The 20039-nt window shown below is 34.4% G+C and overlaps 1 protein-coding gene and 3 non-coding genes across 7 annotated transcripts in view; all 4 read left to right on the forward strand.

Moving 5' to 3' along the window:
* The window catches only part of LOC113499717 (coiled-coil domain-containing protein R3HCC1L), a 37583-nt gene extending 19395 nt beyond the window's left edge, over positions 1 to 18188 (forward strand). For all 4 annotated transcript variants that reach the window (XM_026880292.1, XM_026880291.1, XM_026880293.1 and 1 more), the window contains 4 exons: positions 13008 to 13122; positions 13470 to 13591; positions 14037 to 14122; positions 15432 to 18188. In XM_026880292.1, coding sequence (XP_026736093.1) covers positions 13008 to 13122; positions 13470 to 13591; positions 14037 to 14113 — 314 coding nt within the window. In that variant the 3' untranslated portion in view covers positions 14114 to 14122; positions 15432 to 18188. The remainder of the gene's footprint in view (positions 1 to 13007; positions 13123 to 13469; positions 13592 to 14036; positions 14123 to 15431) is intronic.
* On the forward strand, positions 14425 to 14496 carry Trnad-guc. The gene has a single exon. It is a non-coding gene; the product is annotated as a tRNA-Asp (tRNA).
* Positions 14718 to 14789, forward strand: Trnad-guc. The gene has a single exon. It is a non-coding gene; the product is annotated as a tRNA-Asp (tRNA).
* Positions 15271 to 15342, forward strand: Trnad-guc. The gene has a single exon. It is a non-coding gene; the product is annotated as a tRNA-Asp (tRNA).
* Positions 18189 to 20039: the final 1851 nt, after the last annotated feature.

A 20039-nucleotide genomic window follows, 5' to 3' on the forward strand; every position in this document is an offset into this window, starting at 1 on the left:
ATATATAGGTTTATCCAGTGTTCATTAAGTAAGTTATCCAAAAGATTCCATGGCATGGTTCATTGGAAATATGGATTAATATTGTTTATCCAGATATCGATGAAATATTTCAGTTTTTTTTTTGTGCGCTTACACTACTTGGACGCTGAGTAGCAGCAGCAAGATTGTAGCTGACTTTAATGGTTAAAATTGATAATATAATATTAGTTTGCTCTTTTCTTATCTTCTTATCAATGACGTGGAGGGAGTATCAATATATATAAAACAATATTTTGTTCAGTCAAGACAACACGATAAACATTATTTATCTTTTACGGAAGCCACGTGCGGCTTTTGTTATTATCGATTTAATAATTGTTATTGCATCGTATACGATATGTTTATCTGTGGCTGATATTAAATCTTAATATATGGCTTTAGATCAATAACGTATAAAACGTTTTCTATATGCTTTATGTCAATTCATACAAAAAAAGCGTATAAGTATCTAAATTAATGTTGTAAGTTTTAACTCAAATTATATCTCTGAAAAGATAGCCATCAATCAATACTACATATTTGCATTTTTACCTGACAAATATTATTTATAACCTGATAACAAGCATTAAGGTCACTGAACTTAGATTCGACGACCTTGAAAATATTGTTTTAAAAAAATTACGCTACTGACGAATAATAATATAAATTTCATCTAGAGGATGAGTGATTAATTTGTTTTAATTTCAACTTCTTATAAGAAACTGTTATACACAGTAAAATGATCTATGTAGACCAAATAGATAGTCTAGGACAATTAAAGCTAGAATCCAATAAGACTGTTCCAACATATCATGGAAAATGTACTTGAACGATTCAATAATAAAAATAAACAGAATTTAAATAAGGGAAACGCATTTTCCGGTGACCTACAATATCGCTTAGCGAAAGTGGTTCACACAACTTGAACTCCGATGATAAAATCATGGAAATCAATTCCATATAAGCTTCGGGTCGAAGAATCTTCTGGAGAACCTTTTTCGATCGAATTTCGTAAACATTGCATAAATACTTCATAGTACTAATTAGTGGAGTTAATGAACCGAGTTGGTAGTAAGATGCGGTGATGCGTGGAGCTAGACCTAGGTGAGTCTGATTGGTCGGTTATGCTTGGAACATGTAATCTTGTTACATCTCATGTAGATAATACGTTTGTGTAATCAGCGCCTGTAATATGACCGTTTACAGTAGGTAATTGTTTGTTTTTAAGAAAGCGAGTTCCCTACTGACGATTTTGATCCTTATGTTTCGGTGGGTTTTACAAATGTTCAAGTCACTTGTACTAGATACTCAGAGCGAGTTTTTTGTCCTATTCAGGGATCCTGCTTACTGAGGGTTTATCCTGGTGACAAGCTTACAATCAGTAATTGGTCAGGATCATTGCCTTTGTGGAAGTACAACGCCAAAATATATCTCAAAATCTTATATCGAGATTGAGATACTCTTACTATTCGATACTATAAGTACTGAGTATATTAAAACGCGTCATACATAGGAATTTCGTTCGTGACTTGACAAGATAATGTTTGTGCAAGAATACATTGTTGTTTATATGTAGCATACATACCAACTGGTGTGAACTCATCGCCGCTTCGTAACGTACTGAATGACAACAGCAAATTACACTATACTATTACTTCATTGACCATCAATGTTTGTATGGTTTGTATGGTTGCACGTTGTAAGGGCTTAATCTTGTCGCAATTGTTGTTAAAGGCAGATAGCAACGCAGCTTATACAGATAAGGCAAGACCTTTTAACGAGGTGCAAAGAACTTAGTATTTAAACTAAAACTTAGCCAGAAGTGACGATGACGGTAGATGGAGTTAATTTAAAACTGAATGGTGGTCAAAAATTAGACGGGAAAATACAGTCGAGGATGAGACATGCATGATGAATTGCAATGTATTGCTACGTACTGGCCAAACGCGTGGCAAGTACTGTTAGTAAAAGTCTGACACTACCCATTTCCCTAAGGAGGTGGATGTCAACGAGGATTCTACCGCCAAACCAAAAAAAGACCGAAGATGTGGTGGACAAACGATGTATGAAAGTATAGTCGGTGGAAGCGAAATATAGGCGAAGGACAAGACAGATCAAAATGATATATTATTAACAAAAAGACGCCTATGCAAAGCCGTGGGTTAGTCATGGCTGATGATGATGCACAACTGCTAACCTCCTTGGAAACAGTCGGTATAAGCCTCTCACCACGGGCAATCATAAAAATTTATTCTCATAGTGGGATTGCCTAGTCATGCCTCCAGATTATTAATTAGTAGTTAAGATTCACGATTATTCATGTTTAATTTGACCTTTTTTAGTCTAAATGGTACACTCTCTTCTTAATGACGTGTCTCATAAACGATTATCTCTTTATTGTCCTTCACATAAAGGTCAATGATTAATTGATTGACCTTTTAATTAAGAAATTAACGTTTTGCCCAGCGACATATCGTGTAGATGACATTAAATTACAATGAACACCGGGTAAACGCAAGTAGGCAAACGCAAATAGCAAATAAGTAGTAAATTTGATTTTTTTAAACGACTCCCGCACTAAGGAATTTCATCCTTGTGTCGCGAGGGTTTCACAAACATTCAAATCACTTGCACAACAACACCCAGACTCAGAACAAGCATTCGTGGATCACACAAATGCTTGTCCTTCGCGGGGACCGATCCCGCGGCACGGTGCACACAATGGTTTCTTCCTCGTGAGCTAACTTCTCTGCTATCCATGCATTCAATATTGATTTCCCATCTAAAGCACTGATTACCCATTTACCAATAGCTCGCAGGTACGTCTTAAACTCATTAAGTCATTACGCAATAAGCCGACAAGCATTGTTAGCACAATGTAATGCACTGCTTATCAGCTGACTGTTATCACCTGCTTGTGACGTAATTGTTAGCGTTCAGCGTTACGTTTTTGTTATGTGATGTTATGTAGCATACTATTTACTGTAATGATGCACCGATGGACTCTAATAAGCATACGGACTATGTACCTGGGGGCTTTTTTTGTAAGGCGGGGGAATCCTTATGGATATCCTACTTCGGGCGAGGGCTTTTTCGGATAGGCGAGTTTTATAGGTCACCATGCTACACCCACTGAGCTCTATGAATTGTTCGTTCGATCCCCGCGTAGGACTAAGATTTGTATGTTCCACGAATGTTGTTTTGAGTCTGTGATTCCGAAGTGTTGGAGTCCTTCTTATAAACAGAAGTAAAAGAAAATAATAATAAAATGTAATAACAAACAGACTTTATGCAGCGTATACTGCAGCTGATCACCACTTTTTTAAGGGACGCGTCGTCCTTCTCTCACAAAAGTTAGTTACCTTTAGATTTAATAGGTAGAGTAGGCCGCCAGATATCAAAGCTCATTTCATAAGTCTAAATTATTAAGGACTTTTGTTGCTGACCCTACTTGATGTAACCACGCAGTTCACATTTGTCTTATACCAACACAATTTTAAGATCTATTGCGTTATAAAAAATCTGTGTCGAGGAGACGAAAATTAGAATGCCTGTAATGATTGTGAATATTGCAGAATGTAAAGGAAACGTGAAATGAGCCATTGTTTTGTATTGAGCAAGTATTCATGGCTATTGTAATTCTGCAACTTTTTGTTTTCACTGATACCATTGTACTTTTGAAATCCTACTTTACATCCTTAGTTTTCAGTGGGTACATTGCTGTCATAGTTTTCATGTATTGGGTAATTGTGGCATGTGACATGAATGTTTGTGAAATCCCTCGCGACACAGGTATTAAATTCCGTAGTGTTAGAGTCGTAACATAAAAAGGGAGCTATTTTGTTCAAGTAGTTCAAGTTAGTAAGTAGGGATTTTCTGTATCTGAAAGATCTTCTACCAATAGGTCTCCATTAAAGAACTACTTCAATGCCTATTATATCTGAAATTGATTAACCGGTGCTTAAATAGTATTAATTTATCTTTATTATGCCATCAGTTACAGCTGGATTATAATAATTTTACAATTGGCTGGCCTCTTTGACTTCTATTTTTAACTACCTGTAAAAATCAAGTATCTCAGTCGTTCATCTATATCTTGCAAGGCTGCACGAAGAGAAATCTCTCAAACCGTTGCACACAACCAGTATCGTCTAAAATTCTAAAAGCAAGTTGTTTAGTTACCATATGCAATTTCCTATGACCTTTATCGTCATACGGTGTTAAGCGGTTTGATTACTCGTGAACTATTACGGAAATACAAATGACATTTAGATACGTTAAGGCAATTTTCACTTTTGATATTTTGAAATGTTTCTGTGGTTTTATAAAATGATGCTTGTTGGTTATATCTGGTTTTGGTAACCAATCAAAATATTGTTGCGTAATTTTGTGTAGGATATGTGATGTATTGTTATAAATATAATGATGTGATAAACGTTGCAAATTAATACAGTGTATAATTAATTTGCAACGTTTCCTTGATTAGGCATAAACTCATGTAATTATTTCATTTAATATTATAAAAAAGTTACAGCTTGTTGCGCTGTTTCTTCTTCGTAGCCAGAAAACATAGGAGGCGGTGAACGATACGTCATACGGGGTGCTGTCAAAATAAAATGATAGGCTGACTTTCAAAAACTCCTATTTTGTAGACTTCCTACCTTAAATAAATGGACTCCTTGCTTTGTTTTTTTATTTTAGTAAACAAAAATACAATATAACGAATAAAATACTTGACAAATTGTAAACATTAAACAATATTCGTATCAAAATAATCATTAGTTATTGTATTACGCATTATAATGTAAGAGTATAAATCAAATGACGCGCGAAATGTATTCGCAAAACAACAACATCACGCTCACTTAACTCAATTAATCTGCTTCCGAAGACAACAATGAACAGATTACCATAATGAATAATCATGTTTTAAATGACAACGAAACAAACAGGATATCGTGGGAGAGAGATGGCGCATAACACAGTGTTAAATGGTGTCTCGCTTCCTCGTATTGCTTAGTCTCCAATTTCCATTTAGAACATTTTTAAACCGACCTCAAAAAGTAGGAGGTTCTCAATTCGCTTTCTCAGAACTTCAGACTAGCTGAACCGATTCAGTTGATTATTTTTTCATTTAACGTGAAATAGCCTTCATTTAGTCCCATAAAATTTTCATCAAGTTAGGCTCAGAAGTTTTTTATTTAAAGTCGGTTGTATGTTATTCCTGTTTTAACAATATTATATTCAGAGACTTTTTACGCAAGTACTAATAGCCGACCACTCTTAAAGTACTCAAGACACTAATTTAAGAGAGACGGCCACGTCTATCACAAAGGCAAAAATCTTATTCAAAAAGGTGGCTTGCTGCACTTTTGCGCTCCAACAATTCTTGTTTTGTACAAAGCCTATTTATTAAACCTTTTTTGTCAACCTCATTACGAAATAATTTTCGGGGTTTTACCCAATGAACTAAATGTTTCAGACGCTTCTGTAGTTAAGTAAGACATTTCATCAAACTTGCAATGTTTGCAATTGGTTGCAATTCACGATAATCGTAAGTTACGTAAATGCTTCGAGATCAAGATCGGTCGTAGGTTTTGCAACTGCAACTAGCTTTTCGTGCGGTCCAAGTTATAGAAGTAGGCGGTTTTTTATTGAGACCAAATAGATTGTATTTATAAACATGACGGAATGAGAAGCTTATCATTGAGCTCTTGAAATCCGAAAACCTTTTGGAAAATAGATCATAGTTTAACACAAGTCCCAGACGACTCAGACTCTTACGACTTACGTCTAAAAGGGTTCTGCATTCAAACTCATGGAGTTTGGAGAAGGCGTCGGATGTCGTAGTTTTTTCTAGATTATGAAATTCGCAAAAAGACACATTCATGTGTTTTTCCGTTCGTTTTTATTCGGTTCGAGAAATCATTCAATTGCATAGATTTTACTCTGTTTTGCTTTGAGTAAGTGGTCAATAAAATAATACACTTTTTTCATAACACCGCAATATATTGCAATCATGATGTATCTTCTAAATAATATCTATTTGTTTAGAACTTTGCACCACACCCCACTCTCGTTTTCATTAGCGCGTCCTACTTTACGATACATCGAAATTTTTATTCAGAACGCGTTACATTGCCGCCTTGAACTTGATACCATTCGAACAGTTGCTTTCAAAACTGAGTATGTATTGCGAAATGTGTGGAAAACATTACGTATGTTTCGTGGTGCGAGGTTGAATGTATTTAATGGTCTGGCCACGGATAATTCTAGGTCGATCGTGGAATGCTTTAATAGCATTGGATTTACATCTCGAACTTCATAGATTTCCTCTTCCTTATATGCTATTTATATAAAACTCTTTGGTATTATTACTTTGAAAGCGGAGTCGTTTGCCAATCCGATGATTCCTCCTTACACAGGATTTATTTAGAAGATGTTGCTGTTGTTTGAGCCCTGGCTTTGACATGTCATGGGTGCAAAAGAGAGGAATTTTAATTTAAAAGGTTCCCCTGACAGGACTCTTTCTTCTGTAGCAGCTAGACTTCAGAGTGCAGTGTATAGCGCCATCTAGCTTCTAGAATGGCAATAGTCTTTATGGCACAGATTGAACCGTTAATTACATTATTCTTGATGCAATAAAATTATTAAAATTTTTGTATCAACTTGACCTTATAGAATTATTCTAATAGTAGAAATGAATATGTATGTAAATTGCCAATCAAAATACCATTAATCATTATATCAATGTATGCAGGATCATTAATTACGTAATCGACTTTTACTTGTCGATCAAAACATTAATTAGTCTGTGGATTTTAATTTATGTGAAAACATTTCAATTAGAAGGATAGTCAGTTTAGTATGTAAATGTAAACAGTTATATGTTTCCGTATTACTGAAGTTTGTGGCAATGTTTTTAATTTTTGTAGTAGGAAGTGTTAGTATACTTATTTGCACGCTAATAAGTCACTGCGTATTCGTTTGTAAAAGAAATTAGTTACAAATATACCTCTCAATTATCGCCGTGTCGATGTTGCTCCGAAAGGCCGCTCCGTAACGCGACTTCGTACAGTCACATTCCTCAGCCCCGGAAGCCATGATGAATCGAGAAGAAAGAAGATTCTTATTATGTCCAGCAAATAAGTTTGCTATTTATTTAGTTGTCTAGGAAATCTAGTCCTTTGAATTAGTTCATCATTTTCAATAGCATAATTTGTACCTGGGTGATTCTTCGGAAAAAATACACTAGTTAAGGTGATATCATTATCCTCACCAACTGGTTCACTTCACTGTGATGCTTAAAATGTTTTGATTCTTACTTCATCTAATAATAGCCGTAGTACTTCCAAGCTTAGGTAAAAATAATATTAAACCTAGCAATCTGCAGTATGTAAAGTGTGGTGAGGATAATGATGTTCTTAATTTGTGTTACTTTTTTCCGGAGAATCACCCACCTTATAATATTATTTACAATGAAAAAAATGAAAAACTCGCATGCTTCCGAATATGAGACGTTGCCATATTTAACACTGCGTAACAGAACGAGTAGTTTAAAACTTCTTTAATAATCAACATAAATATTGATCTTTGTTTGCAATACGCTTGTTCATTGTCGCGTGACAAATCTCTTACAAGTCAAACAAGCGGATTAGCCAATGATATGTCATTATCGCTCGTTGAAAGATCCACTCTTGTAAGACTAGACATGGATATGATACTTAGACACGTTTGTTTTCCGGATGGTTGGACGGAGACCACGCATTTCTGCGTCTCAAGAATGCATTAGAAACGATGCAACTGTCATAATATTTCTGTACGATTGAGACGGAATAAATGTTTGTCTGTCGAGATGAATTTGTTTGTTTTTTTGTGCTCTGTGAGAGGTTAGTGTAATATTCAGTTACAGGCATGTTAGAATAACGACAATGTATAAAAGGCTCTGTTTTTTCATTTAATTACTTCACCTCTCTTTTTTCTTATCTATCTGGCTGCTTGTAGGTCTTTTTTTGTAATACCTCTTTCGTCCATCATGGTTTACTTATCAATAGAGGTTTTCACTTTATCACCGATATTGCTTAAGCTTAGAAATATCATGAGGTATGCCAGTAATTTGATGTTTCCACATTAATTACTTTACTTCCTATACCAAGACTTCCCAGCACGATTCTTCCCTTCCCTTCGGAATTCCTAGAAGCATCGCACCCAATGATTACACCATGCACTGTATTTGCGCCAGTGAAAGTACTTACGTGTAGATCTAACATTCCTGTTGTACAGGCAGCCACATCATCATGGTAACATCTTACCATGTTACTCCCTCCCTTCATAGGGAGTAAGGTTGGTTTTTGTACCACGTTCTTACAATAAACGTGCGTTCGAGGTTACATGGTTAAACAATTACGTTACACAGTTTCTTGCCGGCATCATCTGGTGATGATACAATACAAAACACAATGTTTCCTCGAATATAATTGTATGAACTATTGTAGATGTGGTTTTTGTGCGCTTTAATTGAATGTTTCTTGTTAAATATTGGTTTTGTTCGGAGTTGAACAGTTTCCCTAGTTTTTGATGAGTGTTATTGCTTTGCATCATTGACTTCTTTAAGATCTTTGTCTATCATTTGAAATGTTTTTCTTTCTGATTGCCTATCTGTTCTTCTTCTTCTCAATGTGCCTCTTCGAAGCACGCAATTGGCAGTCCTATATATCCGTTAAACCGTTACATTCCTGTAATTCAATTCGTCTTTCTTTTCCTTAATCTCATAAGCTGATTTGTAAATGTAAATCATGTGTGCGAAATAGTCGCATCACTCATATTTACCGGTTTTTTGAACTCCATCATTATCAACCGTTCAAATCGACCTCGTATAAAATAGCGATGATATTATTTTCTCTACTAATTATCAAAGGTAGAAAAATATTAATCCACATTCAACATGTTATCGAACATACCTGATGTTGAAGTGTGACGAATTGAAGAAATCATATTGATATTCTTATAAGTATATAAAGTAGGAATAAAAGTTTATTCATCTTCCGATAAGTGATCGTTTCCGCCATGTTTTTCTGTAGTTAAGAACTTACGACTAATCGCCGATGCCCTTCCTAGATTAGTACCTAGTACTTAAGCTAGTACTATGTTTCCGGTTCTCGGCACTCCTTAGATCGGCTGTCTGCTACAACATTCCTTGTATGCCTATAACAGCGAAACTTCATGTTTCTTTAAGGAAAATTACAAAAAATTGAATACTGCTACTTAGAGGTCAAAATATCTTCCTTAAACTAAAAATATCATCATTATCATCATCATCAGCCCATATTCGTCCACTGCTGGACACGGGCCTCCCCAATTGCAACTAAAAATGTCATGTCCCCAAGTCCTCCAATCCCCAAACTTTAAAAACCCTTAATATAGATATGTCAACATAGAGTGTGGAACAAATAAAGCAAAAGGCACCAACCAGCTGCCAGTCGTATCAGCTGGCTAGTTGTAAACAAAAAAGGACCATAACAACATATTTAAACCAGTTTCCCCTGGACCTGTTGAAGCGTAAAAATGGAGTCAAGTTTCTATTCATTAAAATTGCAATGAACATCTGCCTTACAAGGCTATTTTAGGCCTCATCAACATTTTTTTAAATCTTTTTATAGCTCTGTTTGATGCTATTAATAGTTTAATAGATAAATGCAAATAGAGGTAAATTATACACTAATGGATTTTCGTTTCACTCAAGCATTAACGTAGCTAAAAACTTCTGAGACAGCGTCTTTTTTAGACTTCATACTTAGATACTTATGAGTTATTTGCTCAACGACAACCTGTAGACTAGCCCTCAAAACTAGATGGATTTTATTTTGATTTGGTCCTAAAGTGGTACTATGTAAGCAAACCAAAATCGAAGTAGTGGTCTCCATCGACACGATATCTTGTATGAAGTCTCTTTAGCGCTCGATCGAGCGTAGTTCCAATTTGTGCCGTTGCACGAATTGACGCTAGTGTCCGGTTCCAAAGTAAATCTCGGTGTCAATTCGAAAAGGAACTCGATTCCAATTGTAAGCGCTAATAATTGAAGAGAAATCATGTCCATGGAGCAGTTAGTTACCATTTTTGCTGATCGTTGAAATATTTTCTGTATTTGTTATTGGTCAGAAACAGTGATTAAAACAGTCGTGGACTTTTTCTCATTATTAAATGTCTATGAAAACCTCGTTGAATTTTGTCTGCTTAGACCAATATTCTACGCAACACACAGTTCGCGGTTGAACGAACTTCCTCCATGTTTTGGTTCGGTGTTCGACTTTTATAGTTTATACTTGCATATTATACGCAACGTTGATCACGGTAATGTGACTATTATGGTCATTTATGGTTGTATATCAACGTGTGACACGCATCTGTTTTTGCTTATGGCCTACCTTTAAAAGGTTGAAGAAAGATGTTGCTCTACGCCGTGTAGTGCGCTACTTACACAACTGCAATAATATTACCTTAGAATGTAGTGGTACAGGGTAGTGGCCCCTAAAGGTTTTTATAAAAAATATCATGTTGATATAAACGTAAATTCATTTGTGAAACAAGTCCTGTTGAAAGCATTTTTTAATTTGCAAAACAACAATTTAGGAAAGATGAAAATAAAATGGTAGCTAAAGGTTACATCTAAAGATGTTTTTCCTTTTCGCTTGGCTTGGAAAAATACATAATAATAATATATTAAGTAATCCAGCATAAAAAATACAAATGATACAATTAATTAATGTTCAGTAGTATTTTACTTCTAATTTTAATTACACATCCTGGCTTTGAAAAAAACATTTCCTAATTTAGTTTTCCGTAATCATAAATACACGCTAATTAGCGGTTTCAAGTGGCAATGAAAATTATGCAGTTTCTACTGCATTCGTATATGGCGACAACTTTCATAATACGAATATGTATGTATGTTCCGTTTTGCCTTTCCCGGTAAATCTGGGGCATAAATTATGTATTTCGTAAGTATATTGTGGCTTTGAGTATTTGTCCATTAAGGTACTGTTCTTACAAGAAGCCATATTTGTTGTAAGTAATCTGTGTCAACTGTCAATACTTGTTAAATGTACTGAAACAGACAATATAACACTTATGTTAATGTATATGTATATAATTTAATTAAACAGGCTGTTATTTTATTCAAGTAGCGGATGTTTGGCTCATTATGCAAAGGATGCAATATCGTTATACAGTGGACACATAACGTCAAAAATTTGAATTTATATTACTTACAAGCTAGACCTGTTTTAATTAATAAACAAAGTCTTTGTTTTTCAAATAAAATCAAATAAATCAAACAATTAATGAACCAAAACGAAAAGTTTTTAAATTAGTACTCAGTACGAATTATGAAATGGCGCTCAAAAGAATAAAAATTGAAATTAGAACTGTTTTTATACCGTGAAGAGCTGCGAACAACTCGGCGCGATGTGGCGCGGGCGTCGTTCTACTTGTTCGCCGCACCGTTGCGTCACTCGGGTCATCGAACCTCCTTGCGAGGTTGCGCGCCAAAATCTAGGCTGTACTCAGCTGTAGTACGAAAACCCGCCATTTTGTTATTAGTTGTTATTTTCGATTTTATCGATTTAAACATAATAATTGTATGATACACGAAATTTTATGCAAGAATTTAATGTATTATTTTACGATTATAACCTTGGTGGCTTTTACGAGTAATTTTACACGGTTCAATAAAAATGTAATTGAGGCCTTGAAAACATTAAAATTATTGTGGTTTTAGTTTGCGACTGGCCATTTTACATGTATATTTGTATAAATGGAAATGAGGTGTAAAATACTTAAATACATATCTACTTATTTATTACGAAGGTGTTACATAGTTCACTATAGAGATGCAAGACTATGACGTCACACTTATTTGCCGGTCTTGATTTATAATCGTGCCATATTGTTTGACAACCTAATATAAACATTAACGAGGTATAACGCAAACATTAAAACCTCATATTCAGATCGCGTGGCTATGCTTGGAATGAGGCCAATAAATGTATCGGGCTATTTAAAAAATGTAAAGAATGTTTACTATAAATACTTATGTATTGAAACATGAAAGTTTGGCAATAGATCATTAGCAAAACATAATATCTAACTAACTACCTTTAATAGGATATAATTAACTAACTGCGTCACTAGTAGTGCAAAGTAACTACTTAGTAATCTGTGCTTCTAGTAATATTACGAAGCAGACAGCCAGAGTGCCTCAGAGAAGAGGATTTCCAGTTATAATGGTTTTTAATTAGCTCATCAAAAGGGGGAGTTGACGTTATTTTTTTTTGTTATGGGAATGGTTAGAACAAATAAATTTGAGAACCGCTGCTTAAACCAATTTGCCGTAACTATTACGTTAACAAATACTCATTATCATAATACTCTATGTATCTGTTTGAGATACTACGTAATTGTTACAAAAATATACATTTTATTACCGTCATAATGTATAAAGTATTTATACATAATAATTAAACTCTTACGGGGTCGAATTCTTTTGTTAACGATCGTAATTAAAACTTTGTTATAAATATTTATTCAGAACCTGCACATGTAATTGCATAATTGTTCAAAACGTGCTTCCTTTCGGCTTAAGATAATTGTATCTAGGTAATACATACATTATTTCGTTCATTTCATAAATGTACGAACATATTTCGTTTAATGAGGTTTATTACTATAATAATATTAGCATTAGCATAACAATTCTGGGAACAGATGAATTCTCCCATATAGGGAACGTTTGACCGCAATAATTTAATAGAAAATTATCTGCTATTTACTCCAGATCCTTTTTTGTCTCCAGCAACTAAATTAGCAACGTAAATATAATGAAACAATATGCCATCCTAGTAATTTAATCACAATAATATTGTCTTTTAAAGTGCCACCTCTAAAACTCGAACACCATTCATTGACTAATCTCTGTTTCCCATCTATTACAGCTGCAGAAGTGCTATCGACGCAGCGTCCGTTGGTGCGATGTAGACCGCTCCACGCGGCCACACTCGAGTCCAGGAACAAAGCTAAGAAGTGCGCCGAGTTCTTGCAGCCTTATAGGTAAATTGTAATGTATGCAACATACTTTCACGCAACGCCATCTAGTATCTAGCTAAAAAAAGTTTTATTCTTAAAGTATGATTAGTTTATTAAAAAATGGTCGATCTATGTTTTAGTGATATCTGGTGTTCGATTCGCCGTTCAGCCCATCGCGATATAAGTTTTCCAAGTAAATTTACATTGATACAAAAACATTACTCTCCGTCTGACACAATCTATATAAAAACAACAAAATTTACCAATTATCTTTCTCATTATACAAAAAAGAAATTGTTTAATATAAAAAGCACATGTTAAAATCGCACCATTACTATGTTAACACTAACGACATCTATGTCCCATTACAGACAGCGTCCGGAGACGTGCACTGCACTGGCGCGGCGGCTGGTGTCGGGCGCGCTCGGCGTCAAGCTCAGCACTGCGCGCCAGGAGCGGGCCGAGGAGAGGAGACTTATTACTATCGCTAGGGGTCAGTACACAATATAGTAATTAAGAAGGCTAAGAAGTTAGCTTGGTTTAGCATTCAGTGGAAAGAGACTGAATAAACCATTGCAGGGCTTCAGTAAAGACAAAAATGTACGCCGAGGCGACGACAAATGTTCGAGTAGTGTCTATTATAGTAAGTAAACGGAATCACAGATACAAATTGTTGAAAAATGTTAAATGTTTTTAAGACCTGTTGCTAGCGGCTCCGCCCGCTACAAATCTGATGTAAAAACACAGAACACAAACTATCCTAGTTAATCCAGGTTATAAACTACCTGTGCATCAAATTTCATCCAGATACGTTTAGTGGGGTTTGCTTGAAAGAAGTAACAAATATCCATACTTACAAAAAATTGTATTTATAAAATCTTGTAAAAGTTTTTCAGCTCGAGCATAAAACATTAAGTATCATTGTTTATACATTACAGAGAAGAAACGCCAAGCGGCCCTGCATAAGGAGGCGGCGTGGGACGGCTCGCTCGCGAACCAGTCCGTCGACACGTGATGACGTGAGGTAACAGTGTGCTCACAATACTATACACCTTGCTACGTACTAACACCACCATTAAAACTCTTAACATGATCTTTACATGTCACCTGTGTCCCGTGTAAACAACTACTGGACTTTTAAAAGTGTTCCGATTGGTTAGTTATTATTAAGGGGCTCCAAAACCTAAATGACAAGCATAATTTGTTCAATATATACGCGATTATAAGTGTACAGAGTGCACTGGTGGTAAAAGTCGAATACTAGAACTTATCCAGCTGTAGTAGTTTTACTCTAACTCGTCAATAATTTCGCAAAGTGCACTCACATCTTCGGTAGTATAGTGGTAAGTATCCCCGCCTGTCACGCGGGAGACCGGGGTTCGATTCCCCGCCGGAGAGATTCTTTTTGCGTTCTGTTTAGTTCATATTCTGTGCTCTTTTTTATCCTCGGTGTTAGTGTTTTAGTTTTAAATATTGGTACTACTTCGATATTACTGTTGTAATATAAATAATCACGTCAATTGTTCAAAAATATGTACCTTTGAGAACCCGAAAGATGAAAAACTAAGACGCTATTAGTACCTAAACACTTGGTCCAAAATTTCGCCACACCTCTCACATCTTCGGTAGTATAGTGGTAAGTATCCCCGCCTGTCACGCGGGAGACCGGGGTTCGATTCCCCGCCGGAGAGATTCTTTTTCCTTTTTCTAATGAAAATCGGATTTATTATATCGTGTATTTGTGCCGAATAATTATCTAAATCGTGACTTTTTTATCTTTTAATAAAAACAGATTATTTAAGTTAATTCATTTTCAGTTTTATGCATATTTTGTTGATACACGGTTGAATTTATTTGTGTTGGTATATTCGATATTTCATATTACATAACCAAATAATTAACGCTGTATTATGATATTTATGATCTTATAGATAACTATAATTTTGTAACCACCTACAACTGTTTCAAACACATTTCAAAAATAATAGTTAAATATCAAGATCACCTAATTTTCCTTCAATTTGTATTAATGATGATTTGGGTACATTTGGTTTCAATGAGTTACTTGTATAATACTTCGTACCCCAACTGTGTAGGCTGTGCCATCTCAGTACTAAAAAACTATATAAAGGGAGAAATTAAATGATATGTTATTTCGTCACGGCAGGCAAGTCTTCGGTAGTATAGTGGTAAGTATCCCCGCCTGTCACGCGGGAGACCGGGGTTCGATTCCCCGCCGGAGAGATTCTTTTTGCGTTTTCTTTTAGTATTTTCAGGAGTTTGGACTCAATTGTTTTACATATTTTTAGTTTATTTATTTGTTTTAATTTCAGATGAGCCTCTCGCATCCAAATTCAACATGAGAAGAACTTGACGACCGGACTCTCATAGAAAATGTTCGTTTTATTAATGTTAATGTAGTTATAGTACTATAGATATTTTTCTATGCGAAATATTAGATGTTATGACGCCTAAGAGGTTTTGGTCCTTAGGTAAGTTCGATTTATGCTTAGTTTTAAAATTAATTTTATATGTTGCATGACTTTGTGTTCGACATGACTGGCTTATTACCTACCTACTTAAAATGTATATTTGTTTAACCTATATTAATAAGATTTCGTCTTCATACTGTACTTATACAAAAGCGTGATTTATTATGTAACTTCATTTCATTGATAAAAAAGGGTTTTTTTATAATATTATGTCACAAAATTAAGGACGTCAGAAATTGTATGAAATTTTTGTACGAAGCCTAAAATGCTTGTCAGAATATTAATCAAATATACAATTCTCACACTCAATCCGATCTACGGATAAAAACGCAATATCTAATATAAGATTTATAATGCATGTTAGTAAGTGGTATATATTTCAACACCTATAGTATTCATAGAAACCAAATATTAGTATTTATTTCGCTTTCTCTGTTAATATTTTATATAGTTTTTATTTTTATACAATATTGTATCTGTAAGACAATTCTGCACTGACTGCTTTCGGGATACTGACGATTAATAAACGCATGCTGCTTAATTAATATCTAATTTTAAGGAAAATAATAGTGTTTTGATGTACATGACTATTTATAATATTATGGTACCTAGAAAGATTAATATGGTACCTGGAATGATCTAGGTAATTACAAAAAAAAAACTTCAACGTGTCAATTTGAATCAAGATATCTTTTAAAATTATAATTATTTCTATATACTTTAGTTTAGAATCGATTTTGTATTTCAAAACACTATTATAATATTTATAGTTTGTTGCGAGTTAGTGCCTTCGTTGTCTAGTCTGGTTGTATGTAACAAAAGGACTTCAAAACCTCTTTGCGTTACATTTTAGACGAAAACTAGTATAATTCTAGCAAAGGGATAGATAATATTGCGTCTTATGATATACATTAATATATTGATAGCGTTCCATCCTCATGAGAAGGTAGTTTAGCATGAATCTTCTTACTTACTCTGGGGGAGATGTTTAAAATTACCTCGGTACTGGAACGCGATTTGAATATCGAATTTGTGTAATGGCGGCTGGTATTCAAATATTTGTCGCCATCTATTAAATGAAACCTCTTTGCGTGTTTTAAACGTCTGTTTTCATACAATGTTCAACACTGGTTGTTGGTGTTATTTATTAAACGCATAATTTTACAATCACACGTACATGTTGTATTGTATCAGTGCCTATCAAGTCGGCAGCTAGATTATAATAACATTTGATGATAACTGGTAGCAGAAGTGGGGTCATGGAAACTTATACTTTTAAATTACGTTTTAATAACCCTTAGCCTTAGTAGTCAGAACAATCGGCCGAGATTGGAGGAGATGAGCGATTTTATAAAGTAAATTTCAAGTTACTTTTTAAATGACTGAGCTGCCATCAATTTACGACGGCTACCCAGTAATTTTTCATAAACTGTAACTGTACACTAATTAGGTACAAAATTTTAAAATTTTAACACATTTTACTGACATTTTTAATTGGTCTTGTTTAATTGTTTCAAGATACCTCACTTTTGTCTACCACTTGATACTCAATTATTAGTACATTAAAATTTTAAAAAGATAATAATTAGTATTTCGAAGTGTCACAACAAATTGATGTGAAAATTGACATTTGTGTTACCTGTCTGCTTAGCCAAAGATCTGAATATTTTGATGACTTAATAATGGGATTATTGAATTGGCTCAACTAATTGTATTTTAATGTGCAATTGTACATACTTGACTGGTTGTTAAATATTTGTATGAAGGTGAGAGATTGTACTTAAAAGTAATTTGTGCCAATGAAATTACTTTGATTAGTTTAATAAGCTTTCTTAAAAATAATAAACGCATAAGAATATAGTGCTATAGTCAGTTTAAAGCTTGGAAAATAAAACATGCTTAAAAAAATGTTTTTCTTTTCTAATTTTATTCGACTGAAATGCTACATGTATTAGAGAAATCTAATAATTTTTGTTTACTTTTTAGTACAATCTCACATTCTACACAGCAAAATGGAGCCATATTGTTCTAGTGAGGAAAGGGATGTAGCTATACAAATATAGCACTATCTCTTTCCCACAATAGAATTATGACCATTTCACATACGGTTGTAAAACTTTATCAACGTGCTAGCATTTAATATAGTTAAAAATGCAATATTATTCATAAAATATATTTTATTAGTTGATAAATCCAAGTAATTCTGTCATCGCATTTCTGAATGGATATTTAGAATATGTGAAGATTCCGAGTTTTAATAGTTTAATACCCGGAAATAATGGAATAACTGTGTTACTCGTAGCATTATTCACACATAGCTAAATAATTATGGTTTAAATAAATCTGCATATTTGTTAATTTTTCGATTTCTGCATGGTCTACCTACTTTGCGTGAGAAAGATTTCACATGAACATTTTGTCAATACGATTGTCCGTTCTTTTTTAAATCAAGAATCATGTGGGAGCGTTGTCTGATATAAGTTTTGATAATAAATACTGTGCAATATGTACATATGTATGCTCACAAGTCACTTTCACATCAAACCGTCCATACAACGTAATGTATCTCTACAATTTAATAAATATTCTCATACGCCATTTTGTTTTGTTTCTTTTTTCTGTTTATCCTTTGACGTTTCTTTTTTTTTAAGCAGTCTTATGTTGTCTGACTTGTGTCTGGAGGTATTTGTTGTTTTTTATACGATTTTCGTTTGGTTTTAGAACGATTAGATATTTTTTTTTTCAAATTGGGAGAGATGGACTTACACCATAAAGGAAAAGGTGGAAACAGCTTTTTAAAACCCACAATGAAAGCATTTGAAACAATCAATTGAATAATTTTAATAATTCAGATTTCAGTGTCGAAGTCTTGAAACAAAGCATTATTGTAAGATATTGATAATTCCTTTCAATCTATTTTTGGCTGTATAATAGATTACTTTGCCAAAACAATGATTCAAATTGACTTAAGATTTGTTAGTTTTCTTAATTAAGATAAACTAAAAAACGAATTGACGATCGAAGAAGCTTATTATGTACAAAATTGATGGATTATTTTTGTAAATAAATAATAAATTCAATTTGTCGACTATAAATGTCTTTTATTTGCATGGCTAACCATAATGACACAGCAAAATAATTAATATAAATATTATAAGTATATATTATATGCTTAAAGATAAGCAGGTTTGATCTACCTGCTACCCAGTGCTCAAAAGTTCTGCTACAAAGAAATGAAGGCAGTTTCACCCGAATACACCATACCGCATCTATCTGTAATGCAACCCAAGTCCTGGACAATATTTAAAGAGTTTTGGAGTATCGGAACGAAATGTGATTTCAATATGTTTAAGCGCTTTCAATGAAATGATTGTAGAAATGTTACTATGCTTTAGGGGCCGACGTTATTTACCGATTAAGTTAACATGCACTTTAAAATTAAATAAAAGATTTTTCATTCTAAGTGTAGTTACATGTATTTACCGTTTTTATACCTACAAACGTACCTACAGTTCATCTAATTGATCCAAACTAGTGTGAAAACAATAGAAGCAGGTCATGTTTTTAGACAATAGTCAAAGGACACAAACGATTAGGCATTGAGTTTGTCAACATTAGTAAGATATTCGTTTGTTTTAATTCGGGGCCAAACGAGTGTGTTGTCATGCAGGGGTAATGATGTCACCTCGAAATTCATCTTAATTTTCATAATTGGAGTACGGCCAGTATGGCTAACCTGAGAAAAATACTTTATTCCTTCTTTTTTATTATACGGGGATGTTTACGTTAAGTCTCAGATTGATTAACTCCAGCCAGTCGCACAGAGTGGTCCCGTCGGGCTCATACATTTGAAGAAGCCCGAGGTGTTTTTAAATATCTGCTGTTTGACTTCCTTATCATTCCGAAAAAATGGACACGCGACCTTTAACTCCGAATTTTAAGAACCTAAAGTAGTTTAGTAGTTGCAAGTCGTTTTAAATGATCTCATGTTCAGTACTATAGTTAAACACCACCGAAAACCAGTTTAAATATGTACCTCTCTGTTCTTTAACGAATCGAGACTAAAAGTCGACCTCACAATTTAATTGAAAACCTCACAATTATATTTCAATCAGTCCATACAAGCCGCAGACAATGATATTGCGACAGTCGCGGCGACGCACTGCACGCGACTAATCGCGCCCGGCTGCGACCGCGTCCAATCGAAGGTCACACTACTGTTGTTTAACGGAGTGTGACCAATCGCAATAGCTCATTTACTTTTTTTTATTAGGGTACCGAATGGGTTCAAACGGGACCCTATTATTGAGACTCCGCTGTCTGTTCATTTGCCCGTCCCATTGTTACCAAGCTTAAGTAGGTACCAGTGCATGTGCCCACACCCCGAGACCTCCCATGCAGGTATCAGAAGTTGCGTCTCTTTAGATCTCTCTACTTCTACCCATCGCC

Source organism: Trichoplusia ni, chromosome 12 (assembly GCF_003590095.1).
Source record: "Trichoplusia ni isolate ovarian cell line Hi5 chromosome 12, tn1, whole genome shotgun sequence".
NCBI lineage: Eukaryota > Metazoa > Arthropoda > Insecta > Lepidoptera > Noctuidae > Trichoplusia > Trichoplusia ni.